Source organism: Solanum stenotomum, chromosome 3 (genome assembly GCF_019186545.1).
Source record: "Solanum stenotomum isolate F172 chromosome 3, ASM1918654v1, whole genome shotgun sequence".
NCBI lineage: Eukaryota > Viridiplantae > Streptophyta > Magnoliopsida > Solanales > Solanaceae > Solanum > Solanum stenotomum.
In genome coordinates this window covers 13847052-13864987 of record NC_064284.1, presented here as the reverse complement: position 1 = coordinate 13864987, position 17936 = coordinate 13847052, and the positions used below count along the sequence as shown (strand labels likewise).

Sequence of the window (17936 nt, the reverse complement as noted above, 5' to 3'; positions counted from 1 at the left end):
GAGTAAATTATTAAAAGTAACTTTATGGGTGACACCATAATAAAGTTATCTCTAGTTGATTTAGTTAACTAATCACAAAAACATTTTAAGCCCAGAAAAATGAAGCATAAATTAACCTATTATATATGATAATTAAACTTTTACCCCTTCTTTTTTTATGGGAAACATCAATAATAAGAAATATTTTGATATACGACACAAATATAATGTTTTCCTTCATATACTTCAGAAAGTTTAAGTTTAGCTGTAGAGTTGATTCTGTAACAAGAGCAGTCGGCTTTACTTGTAACGAAGCAACAAAAGTGATGAAGAAACCGGCAATTCTTTACCATTACCCATGTCCTGATGGAGCTTTTGCCGCTTTGGCTGCTCATCTATATTTTTCTTCTCTACGTATAATTCCTCTTTACTTCCCCAACACTGTTTACTCTCCCATCAGGTATATTGGTTCTTCCACTCAGCTATTTGTTTCCTTTTTTTTAGTCGCTTTTAAAGGAATCATTTTTTTTTCCGGTTTATAGGGTGGAGGACCTTCCTCTTAATCAAATTGATCATGTTTACCTCTTGGATTTTGTGGGTCCATCTGGTTTTGTTCAGCAACTCAAGTCAAAAGTTGAACGGTAACTTCTTATTGTCTTTCTCAGTTTTCTTTGTTTCAGAATATTGGGGTTTATGTTTAGTTCATTAATGTTTAGGATTCACTTTGATTGAGCACTTGTATTGTTGAGAGATTCTTGATTCTCTATATTTTCAGTGGCAGTTTGTTGCTAAATGGTAGTAATTTCTTTTCATTGTCTCTTTCTAGTTTGATGCCCTTTCTATTGCCTTTTTTTTTTTTTTTTGGGTGGGTGGGTGGTGGGTGGATTTGAAGTTCATAGATTTTTTTTATGACCATGGTGTCCGGGTGGGGGGTGGGATTTTGCGCACCTCAATTAATTCCACATGATAACCCCGATAATTGTGTGCACCATGGCTAGGACAGATGGAAAGAATCACCTAGTGTTTTTGTCTCTTCTTGGATTTGAACCCGAGATCTCATGGCTCTCAACCACTAGGCCACAGGGTGCTAAAGTTCATAACTTTTTGTGCAAAAATGTTTGTAATTTTGTATGTGTTCGAGAACTTAATGAAACCACATGCTTGGGGTTTCTATACTCATTGGTTTTTATCTTTTTGGGGATTCTATCATCAGTGTTGTTGTATTGGACCATCACAAGACTGCAAAAGAGCTGTTAGGTGGAGGGACATCTGTGACTGAAAATGTGAGCAAAGTGATCGACATGGATAGAAGTGGGGCTACTATTGCTTATGATTATTTCAAGGAGAAGCTCATAACCGGAAACAATAATGAAGCTGCTGACAGCAATGCACTAAAGATTGGTGAATTTGACAGAGTCAGGAGATTTTTCGAATATATAGAGGACAGAGATTTGTGGAGATGGAAACTCCCAGACAGTAAAGCATTCAGCAGTGGGTTGGATGACCGCCAAATTGAATATGATGTCAATTTGAACCCCTCCTTGTTTCAACAGGTGGTCTCTACTTGCCGTTTTATTTACTATCATGCAACTGTTTTGTTATTGAAGTGGTTACAAGCCCAACTAATTAAGACTCTTAGTGACTGTGAATTCTGCCAAGGAAAGATACTATGCATGCAAATGATGAAGTCACTACCCAAAATTAAACTGTCTATTTCCAGGATTGATGTATTCATGAATAGACTATATACCCGTGGTTGAATAGGTTTTATAAATAAAAAATTGCTAGTTACATAACGTAGCAGAATTAGATCCACTGAAGGAACTGAAGCAGCTAACTGGTATTGCTCTGATCTTCTTTGCTTCCATAATTAACCTGAGAGGCTTAGAAGTTTGGGACAATTGGTGCAAAGCTCAGCAGATTCATTAATTATTTGAATCCCAGTCACATGCACCACATTCATATACTTGAACATAATTTAAGCAGTTTGTTATTGCCAACTTTTACTTTTTGTGTCTTGGAGGTTGTCCGCTACGCCTCATAATGATTTCCTTTTCTGCAGTTGCTTGCTTTGGATCTAAAATCTGTTGTAGAGCAAGGAAAGATAAGCTTGTCCCACAAACAGAAACGTATAGATGAGGTCCTTGAGCAGTCATTTGAGATAGCACTTGGAGCTGGAGCATTTGGTTGTTGCCTGGTAAGTTCCAAGACTTCTTCATCTTGTGAATATGGAAGTTTTCCTTAATGAACTTTTAGTTGTTAAATAGGGAATTTTCCATCATATGCATATAATCAAGTAACTGTAATTTATAGCAATGAGCGATTTTGGTGAATACATGCTAGGCTTTATGGCTTGCTCTTCGTGCATGGATAAAGAACTGAGCAAACATTAGAATTACGTGTGTTATGTGCAAACTCTCAAGCTCTTTGTGCATGGATAAACAATTGAGTAAACATTAGAATTTTGTGTGTTATGTGCAAACTCCCAATGCTTATGGAAAAACTATTGATAGCTGAAGGACTTACACCGGGCTTTTAATCCTTCTAAAAGAATAATGAATGCACAAATGCCAGTGATATTACTATTCTTATAACAGACGATGCCCCTTTCATGGTGTTAGAGCTCGTGAGATAATCTTTATAGTGCTTGGTCACTTTCTGGAAGTTGTCAATGAGCCAAAGACTAACTGTCTGCCTTCACTTGTAATTGGAATTTAAGCTTTCAAATGAAAGATATAAGTGGGAAGTTCTCGGAGATGGAACATGTGTTAAGTTACGAAAACTTCCATTAGTTAAGGTACCATATATATTCTACATTTGAATATCTTGGGATGTCCGGCTATTTCTTTGTGAGGAGGTGAGCCGTGACTGAACTATTGAACACTATATAATGTGTTTCCCTCCAAATTTTCAAGCTTCTATGAGTAGGTTTATGTGTCTTTTACTTCTTGGTTTCACATCAGGACAACTCTTTCAGGAGTATACTCTTCAAATTGTGACTGAAGTTAGATGTTTGTAAACAACAAACTGGAGATCTTTTGTTTTCTGGTACTTATATTTTTTTCCTTATATCATACAAGCACAAACCTGCTCTTTTCCGGATCTTACTCTTGGAATTAACAAGATGTCAAATTCATGATAGTCAGAAGATTAGGCTGGCTCCTCTTGTATAAGTGGTCATTCAGATATCTATATTTGACTTTTTAGGTTAATGATCCATCTTTTCAAATGCCTCTTATTCCTCAAGAGATTTTCCACATCTTAATTGGGTGACACCCTTAGTTTAAAAATGAGCCAGCTCACCATGCAGAATTTATATGGTTTATGGTCTCATAGGCTTTGGAATGGAGTAGCATATATGACCAGACTCCCATCTCCATTCCCCTTATACTATCCTAATTCCTTGATGAGATGGACTGTGGACCACCACCCAATAAAAGGACTTATCCTTCTGGGATCTTCAATCTTCTAACAAATTACAAAAGGCAAAAAGAAATAAATTGCAGTGTTAATAAATCAAGCTTATAGATGTCTACACGAAGGACATACCCTCTCCTTCGCATTTTTGGTCATCTAGCTGACTCTGTCTCTGACTAAATTAGTTCTCTGCAACATTTGCAGTTTCACAGAAACAACAATATACCTAGTGTAATCCCACAAGTGGGTTGCAGTTTCACAGAAATGGCATAAGTTTTGATGATGTGAAGTTGCCGCTTAATCTTTTACTTTATTGCAGTAGTCAGATTTATAATACTGGAGAGATGTGGTTTGTAAGTGTCAATCCATTCAAAGGTTTGATGTAGTAGATCTGATATTTCTTGGAATGTCTCTTCCGTCTGTTTAACCTGTCAATACAGTTCCTGAATAGTGTTAACTTCATGCTGGAGACCACAATTGTGCCATGGTAATGTTTTACTGTAGCATCATTCCCTGGAAGTGACCTTAGGCTGCCTGCCTGACCACTGCCTCCCTTTGTTGAAAGTGTACCAACAGACATGTTCACATGTACATTTTCCCGAGTGATACGAAAAGTTGTTACCATTACTGTGTGAGGTCTAGCAGATCGAGAAGGTGCTAAATCATTGAGTGCATAAAAATGGTGCAATATATTTGTGTGAGGCTAGAGCACGTGAACTGCTGCTTGCTGAGATTTGCCTGAGAAAGAAATATCTTCTATACATTTTGCGTGATCTGTTGGCTCAGTGGAGACTCTGTGCTTCACTCAGAGCAAATACATGGCAGAGTTTTGAGTTAGTTTGTTAGAAATAAGACAAGGTCTGTAATAACGATGTGAGGTTGCTATTTTATGCCTTATAAGTTATAGTCATCATACTTACTATATGGTTTGTGGTTGAGTAGGTTGCATTCTGGATTGCTTCTATTTACTGCTGGAAACTCCCGTTAGGTGTTTATCCCACTCGTGTCATGAATCCATGTCATTCATTTGTCAATTTCCCTGAGTGGTGCCTTGACTACTGAAAGCTCCTGACCATACAAGCTATGTGAATCTAACAATTCGAAGGTGTGCTCGGGGATGAAGTCAATTTATTTATCTGATACATTCACGAGCATGGATAGCATGTATCTCTTTTATGGAGGCTGTTTACATTTCCAATTTTATAGGATGCCCCCAACAACTATATAGGCTGTTTATCTCAAAATGCTCTGTGTACCACTTTCTTCACTAGTTCTTTGAAAGATAAATAGTGTATGTGCCCTCAGTATTTATGGCTGACAAAAAAAACTCTGTAACTGTACCTTAAAGATTTAGTTCCTACTATTTCCGTCCAGAAAATGCAACAAGCTATGCCTTACTGATACATGAATTCTTTCTAAGTGGGTCCTCCTCTAGTTTCACTTATTTTAACAATGCTTATACTCAGTAATTGTCAGCAACCAGATGTTACTGTTTTGTGCAATATTTCCTCTAGACTATATTTATAAACCATTTTCATATGGCTCAGAGAATTTGAGAATGACAAGATGGTTCAATCTTTCCTGTAGGCAGTTAATGCAGATTCTTTGCCTGAGTTAAGAAGTGAGCTTGGGAACCAGTTGGCAGTCAAAAGTCGTAATATGAAGTTGAGGTTTGTACTTCCCTGCTTCTTGTGTGCACCAATTTCTATGATGCATTATTTCTTTATTTTTTCCTTCTTTCCTATTATCTCCCTGTGTCTTGTGATACATTCCTGATAATATAAGTTCGGGAAGATTAATAATTATTTCTCGTTGGAGCAAACACTTGATTTCACGAAAAATTGGATGATGCAAATTTACTATTCAATTTGTTGAAGTATATAATATACCTCATTTAAAAAGTTAAGTTGTTGTAAAGGTGATACTTTCATTAATTTAATTTTGTCTTAACATGCCTCCAAACGTGAAGCTTGATTCTTTTCCCTTGAGTCAAGTACGTGAAAATACTTTTTGATAGTTGGTAGCGGTGAGACATGAATTGAGGACCTCTACCTGCTCTGTTACCCTGTCTTATTCGTCTAATCTAAAAGCTTAATCTACGGGAGAGAAGACATTTTTAATCATGTCTTAACATTATATAATTGTCTAAAGCTATCCAAAGACACCGTTTTACATGATGAAATCTCAAATTAGTTTTGCTAATGGCACTTATTTCATCTATAGGTTGTTTAAGTTGGATTAGGAGTTTGTGCCAGAAAACTACTAAGGATTTATCTTGAAAACTGTATTCAAGTGACAACTTCAAATATACTGATAATCTGAACCAAAATTGCTACTTGCATTCATCTGTCTGTTTTTATAATTTCCTTTGTTAAGTTGGCCTTGGCGGTATTTGTGTGAATATGGATAAGGGTATGTATTTTGTATGTGTGGCGAATAGCTGGAAGGCTCCACAAGTTTCATTAAGTTTAGTGCATTTTTGAAAGATCTACATGAGCTGACATGTGTATTAGGCATATGTAAGAAAGCTGAGAGAGCAGCTATTTGGAGTGTTCCGACAAGTGAACCGACAAGTGAAAGACAATGAGCTGTTAAAAAATATCGGAGAGTTCAGTGCAAATGTAGAATTGCAGAGTCAAAAGAACGTAGTCTGGATAAAATGTTATAGGGTTAGTGAGAAAATGAAAAAAAAATTGAGTTGATGCTGTTGACAAAGCATGCTGCAAATTATCTTTTGCTGAGGTTCTAGAATGCTGTAATTATGGGGATGGTCAGAGGCCCTGCTTTTGGCTCTGTCTCTCTCTATATATCATGTTGTGCCAAGGGGGTGGCCTAGTGGAATGAAGTGGTTGCAAACCTTGGAGACAGACCAGGATTCAAATCCAAGCATAAACAAAGAACACTAGGTGATTTCTTCCCATCTACCTAAGCATTGGTGGGTGGAGTTGCCCAGTACATCAGCCCCTGTGTTGGTTTCTAGGTGGAATATTCAAAGTGTGCAAAGCTTGTCTGGACACCACCCTTATCAGAGAAAAGGGAGATGGTCAAAAACAATACGGACTTCTGTAAGAATATTGTCTTAGTGTGCTGGATAGTAGGAGAAAGGGAAATTACAAGAATCGTAAGAGTGAAGTTTAGAATTCCCCTTGTTCAACATCATTACTGTTAAAAATTTCTTCATTACACCTAAGACTTCCAATGCAACAGTAAGCATGTTTTTAGTGTATATGGCAACCAATACTTGATTACTAATAACATGTGGTATAGGTGAGTGACAAAGCCTGACATCACAATTTTTAATCTCTGTGCACGCAAGTTAACCCGGACACCACAATTTTAGTCATAGTTTCTCCTTGAAATATGTCTTTGAATTTGATGGAAGTAGAATATAACTTTATAGAAGTTCTGACAACCATGTCATTTCACGAAGCTTCAAGATATAGCTAGTAAAATGTCAGTTATATCTTATTTTATCACTTGCTGAATGCTTGTAGAAATAGTTCTTCATTGTTCTTGTTGGATGTATGTCAGGGGTATTGGAGCTATTGTTTATAAGGTACCTGAGCTTGAAAACAATGAGATGTTAAAGGTTAGCCTGAGGAGCATTGGTGATGAAGATACGACATCTATCTCCCAGGTTCTTGCTTTGTTTACTTTTCACATCTTTCGATGAGTAATAAAATACAGTTTGCAGTCATGTATAATATATTTCTTGGGAATTCGCAGGCATTTGGTGGTGGTGGGCATCAAAATGCCAGTTCATGTATGTTAAAATGTGCTGAGTTTGAGAATTGGAAGGTTTCAAATAGAGCCTCGACATAGGTGAAGTACTATTGCCCTGAAGATCTAACTGAAGTTTGGCCCTTTGTCTTAGGCCGACAACTAGGTCTTAGGTAAAGCCTGCAGTCAAAATTGAATAAGCTGGAGCTTCTGTGGCACCTTCGTTTTGCGCACATGATCCTACTAACTAATCTGCTTTACATCTTTTGTCCCATGATGATGGAAGTAGGCTAATCCTCGACCCCTAATATAGAGGGGTTGTTTGGTTCCTGACTAAAGTATCTCAGGATTATAATTGTTGGACTAATTTATCCCACTTGGAAGGTGGGATATCTTGGTATTAAATTTTTACTTTGTTTGGTCAAAGATATAAATTTATCATCAAAGTATAAATTTAATTCCAAACTTAATCCTAGGATACCCCACCTTAGGATATGTATGATTGCAGTTTTTGCCATGCTAGACTTCAGACCTTCTAATAGTGTCAACTTTATAGTCAAAGGTGGTCTGTGTAGTTTTTCATTTTAATGTAAGAAGCGACCTTCCTGGTGAAAAAGAATGTCAAAAGCTAATTTATGGCTAATGAAAAAAAAAGAATTAGTTCTTTACTGGTCGATTATCTTTTTGCTTAGTGTGGCTCTGCTTTCGCAAGGCTTGACAGAGGCAGTGTGGTCTAATTTGCTGGTGGTTTTCTTTTGGGACACCTCAAGTAGTCAGTTTCTTAGTGATTTTCATATGATAAAATTTGGAGAAACTAAGAACCATAAGCATCTTCACGCCCAGTCAAGGGGGTACTCAATAAAATTACTGGCGTAAAGTCATATTTTGATATAAGTTTTGAGTTTATGTAATAAAATTCATACTATTTATGTTTTCATTACTGAACTTGTTTATAACAATGGTGCTAGAGTCATTTTGCTTGCTATCTTTATCATCACAAAGAGCTGTATAATCTTTTCAGAAACAATCAAGCGGTAACAATTTGTCAAGAATCCATTGCTTAGTAATCTAAATTTTTTAGCCCTAGTAAATGTCAAAATATTCCATGCACTTGCCATGTAAATTTCATATCACATTGATGTTGTAGTCTGATATTTCATATCACATTGATGTTATAGTCTAAAATTTCATATCGCATTGATGTTAATAGTCTAATATCTCGTATCATATTTGATGTTATAGTCTAATATTACATTTCCCATTGATGTTATAGTCTAGTATTTCATATCATATTGTTATTAGTCTAATATTTGTATCACGTTGATGTTATAGTCTAATATTTCATTTCACATTGATGTTATAGTTTAATATTTCATTTCACATTGATGTTACAGTTCATGAACTATGTTCAATGATTGTCACGTCTGAGTCAGGAGTGTAGGGTTCAAAAATCTTCGTTGAGAATGAAATGGTCAATTGATACATTTGACTTTTTCCCACATAGCCTTTATTTGCTGTAATCTTAGGCCCCTACCAACAACTTACCACTATTGGTTAAGTTTAGTATTAGTCGTAGAATTAAAGGCCATACAGTAATTGCTGATTGCGATTTTAGTTTTTCGTACCTAATATCTTTGGACCATCTAGTTTACAAAATATGTACATATAATATACGTTTCCCAAATTCAAATATTTGTAGTGCTCTCAAAAGACATAATATAAGAAGAGGAGAAGAGTAAATAACAACCATTGCCCTTTTATTTCACAAGTATAACACCATGAGAACCTCAAAGGAAGAGGTCAAAATCTGAACCCTTAAAGCCACAAGATAAACTGTTTGGCTATACAGGTATATATATAATATGACCAGTCACAAAAAACAAATAATTAAAAAACCCCTAAGTACAATTAGCGAAATCATTGTTCATAATCAAGGTAAAGGAAATAAAAAACAAAAAAGTTACATAGTTTATAATAAAATAATATGAATTATTATGGTAAGAAGAATTTTATGTCATCGATAGATGGATGGAGCTCGTGCTATGTTGTTTATAAATTTGTGAAAGCAAGTGGAGAGATGTCTTCACCTTGTTGAAAAGAAGAGTTGGAAGAACACCATACATCTTCTGTAATAAACTGCATCCATGAATCATCTTTTTCTTCTTCTTCAATACAACATGATGATGATGCTAATGGAACATCTGGAGATGGTGTTTGGTATTGTTCATGATGAACATTATTATTGCTGTTAATTCCTTGAGTTAATGGGTACTCAAATGATGGTACATTAATACTAGGTTGTCCTAGTTCTTCTATTTCTGAACAAACACCATTTTTCTTGAACACACGACACAATGCATATGAATCCTATTTGCACAACAAAAAAAAAAGAATGTCAATTATCTATACAGGTAAGAGTTTAACTTAATTCTATATAATAATAAAGGATTGTTTGGTTAGGAACAAGGATATTTGAAGATTATAATCCAAGGATAACAGGTAACACAACTAAAAGACACTATTTTCCTTTGTTTTCTACTGAAAAATCTTTAGTGGTTATTCTCACTGAAAAAATAGTAGTAATGTATATTATACGGAAAAGTTAGTAAGTTTTCCACCATGCATTTTCTTACTGAATTGGTTCAATGGAAAATGAGTGGGAAAATTTATGTTGTATTTTCCGTTGATTTGCGGTGGCAAAGGACTTTCTAGTAGTGTAATCACATACTCTATATGAGAGAGATATTACCAAGATTTTGGTAATAAAATTTATAATCAATTTTAAGCTAATACTAAATAACCAAACACAAGATAAATGTATTTCAAAATTTTATATTGGTATTAGTATCCTAATCCTAGCTGGTTAATTAAAACTTAACTCCATTTGGTGGTTATACCAAACTAATGGATGCATAACATGTGTTCGAACATACAAAATCACTATAATTTAACCATGTTTATTTAATAAGTTGAATTGTTAATGTAAGATAAGTAGCAATAAAAAGTGAGATTAGTTATTTATGTATGAGCTGTCATATCTAGAATCTTTATTCTTTTCAGAGAGAAAGAGGGGTGTTATTGACTAAATCTTGTATCAGAGCATCAGACAAGTACATTTGCTGACAACAAAAGTTTTGAGTAGTCAATAATTGGGGCTTTGCTGGATTTATTTAGATATGATTAGAAAAACCCAACTATATAGCTCCCTATACAAGAGATCCTATAAAGTAGAGGGACAGATACTGAAAAAGGGAAGATCATTGTTCTTGTTTCTCTACTTGTATGAAGAAAAAAAAAAAAGTATCATAATTAACGATTCTTCTTGTCCCTACTCCCTTCACTATCCAATCTTACAATTTAAAAGTACAATTACATTTGAACTTAAAAATATCTTCAATGGTAAATGTAGGTAGGGGTTGAGTTAAAGGGACGAAAGGGGTTCATCGAACTATTGATAGTCTTAAAAGCACACTTCTACTTGACTAACTCAACTTAAATACACCCTCGACTTGTCACATGATATAACAAGTGGTCTCAAACTCTTGTAGGAGCGTGAGACTCTTAATTAAAAGCCAAGGTGAGTGTTGAAAACACTCCTAAACTTGACGAGAACTTAGGGGTGGTGTATTTCACTCATATTGCAAGATCAAAGTTGTATTTAAGTTCAGTTAGTCAAGTAGAATGAGTGTTTTTAAGGATGCCAATAGTTCGTGGATGAAACTTATAATAATTCACACCAAATTTAGGAGTGCTTTCAATATTGTATATAATTTTTTAATAAAAATTTTATCTCCACCGACTGTGAATGAGACTTATAATAAAATTATCTCTATGTCGTGTTTTTGAACAAAAATGGACCTCACTTGTATGATGAAGTCATTGTTAAATATAGATGTTTGAACATAGATTGGCTTATTAAGGTAAAACAGGAATAAAGTGAAAAGCAACCGACACCTTGTCACAGAATGAAAGTGGTACTTATTAATTGTGGGGGTGGGGACCTTATGCTTTTAGGTTAAATCCAAGTTATGATGATTTCAATTTTTGGTAGAAGAATCTTTGATTAGTGTTTTTATAATCAGTGATCATGAAAAATCAACAAAAAGAGAAAGTAGAATAGTACTCATGATGATGATTGGAGGCTTACAACTAGATTCAGTCATATGGGAGGATTTTACTTTTGTCTTACTATCCAAAGACAAAGTGAAACTATAGACTTTTTTTCACTCAAAGACATCTAAAACTCTGCAAGTAAAGAATATGTCTTATTTATTTAAATTATCATAAAAGGTATCTTATCATATACTATGATATTATTACACAATAATAACACTCAAATGTGGGTCCTAAATAATATAACTTTTGAGAATTATGAGGTTTCATTTCAATTCTCATCTATCGAAGATTTGGTATCATTTGTGTTAGCAGGTAGAGACAAAATCAAAATTTAAAGTTTATGGGTTTAGAATTTTAATTCTTTTAAAGTTATTGAGTTTTAAATTTATAATTTTACCTATTCAATAAAAAAATAAATTAATACAAATATAAAATGCCAACCAAAGCTAGTGGGTTCGGTAGAATCCACACACTACAATGAATGAGCTAACTCCACCAATGTTGGCTGGAGATAGTAACTAAGTATTATTCAGTGAAATTAATCAAGATACACATAAACTAACTCGGACAAAATGATTATAGAAAAGGTATATACTATTCCATATATCAAGCAAAATAGTGTAAAAAGAGAAAGTAAGTGATAGTAAGAGACAAAAGACCTAGCTTTTCCATGCATGCCATGCAGTCCACGTTCCTCTCTTTATATGAATTTTCAAATTGTACGTAACTATCATCTTATGATCCGATATAAAATGTTTTTTCCCCTTCTTTTCTTTTCTTTTAGATGAAGATGAATTTTTTTCACTTTCTTTTTTCTCATTTTTTCCCCTTGGTTTGGGGGGGGGGGGGGGGGGGGGGNGGGGTTACAAAAGCCAAATAACATGGGTGGGCACATGGTAAAGACGATTAATCTTGTTGCTTTTTATCACATCCTTTAACTGTAAAAAGAGATTTGAAGAAAAACATGTTGAGAGCTAATGCTTTTTTTTTTTAATCTCCAGCAAATTACAGCTTATAAAATTCCATGTTTTTAAAGTCAAATGCTGACACTTGTGTCTAAGTGATTTTTAAAAAATATAATCTACTATTAAATAACTGAATTTAGCAACAAACAAATTTTGTTGCTAAACAGGAAAATTCGTTGCTAATTCTACTTAACGATGAATTAGAACAAAATAGTGATGGACCAACAACAAAGTTAATTCTAGTGTTCGTAATTGGACTAGTTGAATTAACTCTTTTTTCAAAAAGATTAAAAGTTTTGAAAATCGTAATTAACGCATGGAAAAAGGAAAGATGTAATACAAAAGTAAAAAGAAAAACAAAAGAGAATTAATGGCATCCAAAACAATAATTGTTATAAATTAAGTGATCATGATCTGAATTAAATTTCATAATGAAAAACCTTATTTACTCCTTAATGTTGTGTATATAAACTAATTACCGTAAAATATTTACCCATCAAATGTTTAAACCAAATCAAAAAATTTAACCAATTAGCCGTTAAAATTAAAATGAACATAGATGGAGTATCACTTGAATATATATAGTTAATTGATAAATGACGGTATAAAATAAAAGTAAAGCAATGTTGCAGGAAAGTTGCTAATGATTATGATCATGTATTTAAGAGCCCAAATCATTTAAAATTGAGAGTAATTTTCAAATTAGTACATTCTATTTTATTTTAAATTTTATATTGGTTTGATGTAAACAGAGTGTGAGTAAGTTAAATAAAATTAGAATAACAATACGAACTACCTGAATACTGGAGATTTCGTCACATTCTTTATCATCGAGTCGATATTCATGCATTACCCAATCAGTTCTAATCCCCTGCGGCGCTCTTCCCCTGTAATAAACCAACGTCTTCTTCATCCCAATGGCGCGATTCTGTGACGTCACTCTCCGATCTTTCCCCGTAGATTTCCAGTATCCTGCTCGAGTTGCTCTATTCGTTCTGAATCCGTTTGGATATTTTCTATCCCTTGGACCGAAAAAGTACCATTCCGGATCTCTACTCGGCAAAAACGATTTCTCTGTTTCATACATTGAAATATATATGAGTAAATTGAAAACGGAGAATATGAATTAATTGATTAAGATGAAGAAATTGAATTGAACCTGCTAATTCCCAAGGCTCACATTTGTACAGATCAACTTCAGGAATAATATCAAGTTCAATTTCCTGGCCATGGATTTTTCTTTTGAGATAATAATTGACGAGTTCTTCATCGGTGGGATGAAATCTGAAACCAGGAGGTAGTCCGACGGGTGCCATTTATACGATTGATTGATCGATCGATCGATCTCTGCAAGTAATTAATTAAGCTCCCGGAGAGTGCAGCTTGCTAGCGTATGTATATTGAATAAGGAGGGAGATGAACAATAACATTTGGGTGTATATATATAAAAGGGATTCAAAGTAGCTTGTCTTTGAGTCATTTATCACTTTATTCTCTTTAACAGATTCTCATAAAACGTTTCTCTCAAGCACTACGTACTGTCTTCTTGCATACTACTAGTTGGTTACGTTTTTTTTTTTTTAATAACAATACTCTACTTATAATTAGTTCTCTATACTCTAACATCTCTTTTTGTCACAATAATATACACTGTCTAGTAGTGTTGCAAGATGAAGTCAGAATTTTAATTTTATGGGTTCTGAATTTTATAATGATATCAAGTATTAATAATTGAATTTTAAACATAATTTATATATACAATAAAGATTACTGGTTCAATCAAATTCTCGTACTTGAACTTCTAACTCCACCCCAGGCGGCAAGAGAGGCAAGCCATCACCCTTGCTTTCTCTCGTGAAAAGTTAGTTACGCAATGAGAAACATGAAAGGACGTTGTTTACATTGCCTGATCACTCTTTTTTTTTCCCTTTTGTATGCTCATGAAAAACAACTCTAATTTAGAGTACTTAATCATCTATCATAATCTTTGTGATCACTCTAATATGAAAGTACAACTTATAAGAACTTTTATCATCAAAAGCAAATTCAGGATTTCAAGATGATGAGAGCATCACAAAAAGTAGATATACATTAATTAAAGCATGTCATGTCATGCAGTAATGTTTCATCCGATATACAAACCTATAAATATGAATTAAATAAGCCTAGCTAATTGGTAAAGCTTACTCTGTGGGGGATGGTGTGAAAACCATTTTGTGCCTATGAGGTCACATCTTCGATACTTGCAATTTTTTTATGCTTATTTTGTCAGCTAAAAACGAAAAAAAACGCCAAGAAAAGCAAAAAACGAGATTCACACCCAAGTCATTCAAGACGAGAAGACGAGCTAAACAGGGATTTCAACTAGTACACCCAACTTTCTTTTGTGTGTTAGGATGCCTAATTAAATATATGTTCACATTTCAATGTATATATATATTTTATTTTATTTTTGTGAAGTTAATGGGTGTATGTGACCCTCCCCCCTCCTTATCACCACGTGGGTTCTCACCTTTATTTATGATTATAGTATTTTTTTCGTTCTATCGATAGAATAAATTCTTATGGTTAATACTAACATTTTTCGGCTCGATTTTTAGTTTTAGTCTTTAATTTGACTAAACATATTTATTAAGATTTGACTAAACCCAATTTTTTAGTTGTGTTGAACTAATCCAAAACTTGAATGTGTTATTTAACTTGTCAAACTTAAACGAATTAGATGAATCATTATTCCAAATCTAATTTTGTAAACCCAACCTACCACTATTGATCACCAAGTTAAAGTTAAAGTACTCGCGATATTTGACGGCATTGAAAATACAAAGTTAAATGCTATTACTAACTACTTTTACACAAAAGTTTGAGATAATGTGCCAAAATATAAAAATATTAGATGAAGCACGAATCGGCACTCAAAGGACTAATCTTTGGAGTAAAAATGCTTCTACGACAAAATTGGAATAATTAAACACTTTTAAAAAAAATTAGTATATCTTAAGACATAAATTTGAGGGGGGGAAAATCTTCATATTTAATGTTTTTCTTTAGAAACGTATAAAAGATAAATCTGACATATAATTTTTAAAAATAGTAAGTACTATAGTTAAGTATAATTCAATTTTTTTAGGTGATATGGTTTACAAAATAACCAATAAGAATATACATTTTGTATATTTAAGTATAGTATACATAATAATTATATAGATTTTATATATTTTGACTACTATATTGATAAATAATTTCGTATATCTTACTCAATAAGTTTAACCAAAAAAATTGATTTATGGCGATAGTTCTCTTTAATTGGTTAGCATTCTCTGGCTTAAAATGCTTAGCTAGGGTATTTAATTACCTAATTAATTAATTAATTAACTACATTTTCAATAGGTGTATAGAGGAGGTCCTCATGCTATAATGTCTCCTTTTCCTTTGTTAGCCTATTTTTTTTATGACCAAATCTTGTGGTTTTCGTGTTCAAGACGTAGCCTCCTTAATTAAACACGTACAATTTATTTGTACCATTTAATTTCACTAAAATAAATTGTTATATATTGAGAGTAAAAAAGAAGAGTTACTTAAGTTTAATGTGTTTTTATTATTTTATAATGAGTTATTATTTCCATTCTAACAGTTAGCCCCCCATTTTAATATTCTTTTTCTTTCTTGCTCATGTTATGTATACCTGATCTCCTTTCCTTCTGTAAAGACTAATAAAAACACATTTTTCTTTTTTATAGATACACGATAAGATAAAATATTCGATTTTTTCTTGCTGAGTTTTGTGCTTTAAATTAATTCTTTGTTGTTTCTATTTCTAGTTTATATAATATTAGAATAATTTGTTAAATCTTGGAGAGTACATCTATGAGTGAAATATTCTTAAGAAAAAATACACATCAAGCTTGAAATAAATTTTGTGATTTTCTTACTTATTTTATTGTGTTTGGTATGCCAGTAATAAAAAATATTATTTTAAAAATATTTGTATATAATTTAGGCAAACAATATGGGAGGTGAGTATATATGGAATGGGGTGAAAATATGGTGTATAAGCCTATGTAAGAGGATATATATAAATAATATAATCAATGTGGAATGCTATATATTGAACTAGTTTTCCCTATTTACTTTCACTTGGCAAGTCATTTCCTCATTTTTAAGAAACTTGTTTTTCTAGAGATAACATTTTCCAAATTTTTTTTACGAAACGATCATGAGAAAATAAAAAAAAAACATTTTCCTCCTTTCCGAACATACCCTAGCTATATTCCAATAATTTTCAAACACTTCTATGTGCATATATAATACATATTCCTTATGAAGTAAGTTTTCCATTGAAGATACAACAAAAATTTCCATGTGTACTTCTATTTTAGTACATATCTTAAGGTAGTTCAAGTGGAGTTTTCCAATACAAAAATTAGTTGAATCCAATATCCCCATATTTTCCATTAGGGACATTCTGATATGAAATTCATGTATTGTTATCCTGAGAAGGTATTAGTTAGGAATTAGTTGGGATATCATATTCTCCAAATTTCTAATAAATGCCCAATCGTGGACCTTTTTTTATATATATTTATTTGACAATATTGCACCGGATGGTGTGAACTAGTAGTCAATATAATGAGTTGCAGGTCATGAAGTCTCTGATTCAAATTTCAGTGGAGACAAAAATATTAGATGATTATTTTTTCATATATCCAAATCTTGATATATATTCGCCATGAGAAAAAATCACGTCCATTAATATATTAATAAATATAATATATAGTTTACTACACTATTCCTATTTAATAAATGTCTCTTGAAAATGAAATACTATAAAGAGGATGGAATATAAGAGTATAGTTGGAAAAACATACTCCCTCCATCCCATTTTAATTATATGAATTAGTTTGACTAGAAATCATTTCATTAAGGTAAAATGACATTTTAAAGTCAAATTGTTACTTCATATAGAAATGTGTCATTCTTTTTGGGACTGACTAAAAAAAAAAGTCATATAAATCATTACTTCGTATAGAAATGTGTCATTCTTTTTTGGATTGACTAAAAAAGAAAATAAGTCATATGAACTAGGACATTGTTACTTCATATAGAAATGTGTCATCCTTTTTGGGATTGACTAAAAAAGAAAATAAGTCATATAAACTATTACTTCATATAGAAATGTGTCATTCTTTTTTGAATTGACTAAAAAAGAAAATAAGTCATATAAACTAGGACATATGGAGTATTAATTTTTTATCTTGAATTTCTAAAGTGATATTTATTTTGAGACAGTTTTACATTAGCAGCCTAATAGATACCTCGTAAAATTAATAGATGTGTGCGCAAATTGGCCTAACATAATGTGTTGAAATATAATTTTGAAAAATTTGAAGTGTTACTTTCTGAATGCCCCACAAGTTGTAGGGGCAAGTAGCATTCAATTGTGTAATGGTCAAGTGCCATCTTAAACCTGAGAATAAAGCTGCCTATCGACACCCTTGGGCCTAAAAAGGGACTGCCTTGTTCACACAAGCATTTAATAATAGATCTACCAACAAGTTTAATCTCACTATAATGACATTTTAGATCTGTTTTCCTATGCTTTTTTATATACAATTTTCTACCACAAAGGCAAGTAGAACAGTTGGGAATTGAGTCACCCCACCCCCCACCCCTCCTATATATATATATAGTTTTTCTTAAGGGGTCATTGTTTTGGCCCCCACATTTCTGGACTTTCAA

At 33.0% G+C, this 17936-nt stretch overlaps 2 protein-coding genes across 3 annotated transcripts; one reads left to right on the top strand and one right to left on the bottom strand.

Moving 5' to 3' along the window:
- The first annotated feature begins 233 nt into the window (after window positions 1-233).
- Window positions 234-7781, top strand: LOC125860551 (uncharacterized). The gene is made up of 7 exons (XM_049540535.1): window positions 234-439; window positions 522-620; window positions 1193-1532; window positions 2042-2176; window positions 4984-5066; window positions 6928-7033; window positions 7123-7781. The coding sequence occupies exons 1-7, from the start codon at window positions 306-308 to the stop codon at window positions 7216-7218; spliced, it is 993 nt and encodes a 330-aa protein (XP_049396492.1). The 5' UTR covers window positions 234-305; the 3' UTR covers window positions 7219-7781.
- A 1095-nt stretch (window positions 7782-8876) lies between these two features.
- LOC125859760 (NAC domain-containing protein 86) lies at window positions 8877-13581 on the bottom strand. 2 transcript variants are annotated; one of them, XM_049539572.1, is made up of 3 exons: window positions 13357-13581; window positions 12991-13271; window positions 8877-9483 (listed from the first exon to the last, which is right to left on the bottom strand). In XM_049539572.1, the coding sequence occupies exons 1-3, from the start codon at window positions 13511-13513 to the stop codon at window positions 9166-9168; spliced, it is 756 nt and encodes a 251-aa protein (XP_049395529.1). In that variant the 5' UTR covers window positions 13514-13581; the 3' UTR covers window positions 8877-9165. The 2 variants fall into 2 exon arrangements, with proteins under 2 accessions (XP_049395529.1, XP_049395530.1); XM_049539573.1 differs by having other exon boundaries at window positions 12994-13271.
- Window positions 13582-17936: the final 4355 nt, after the last annotated feature.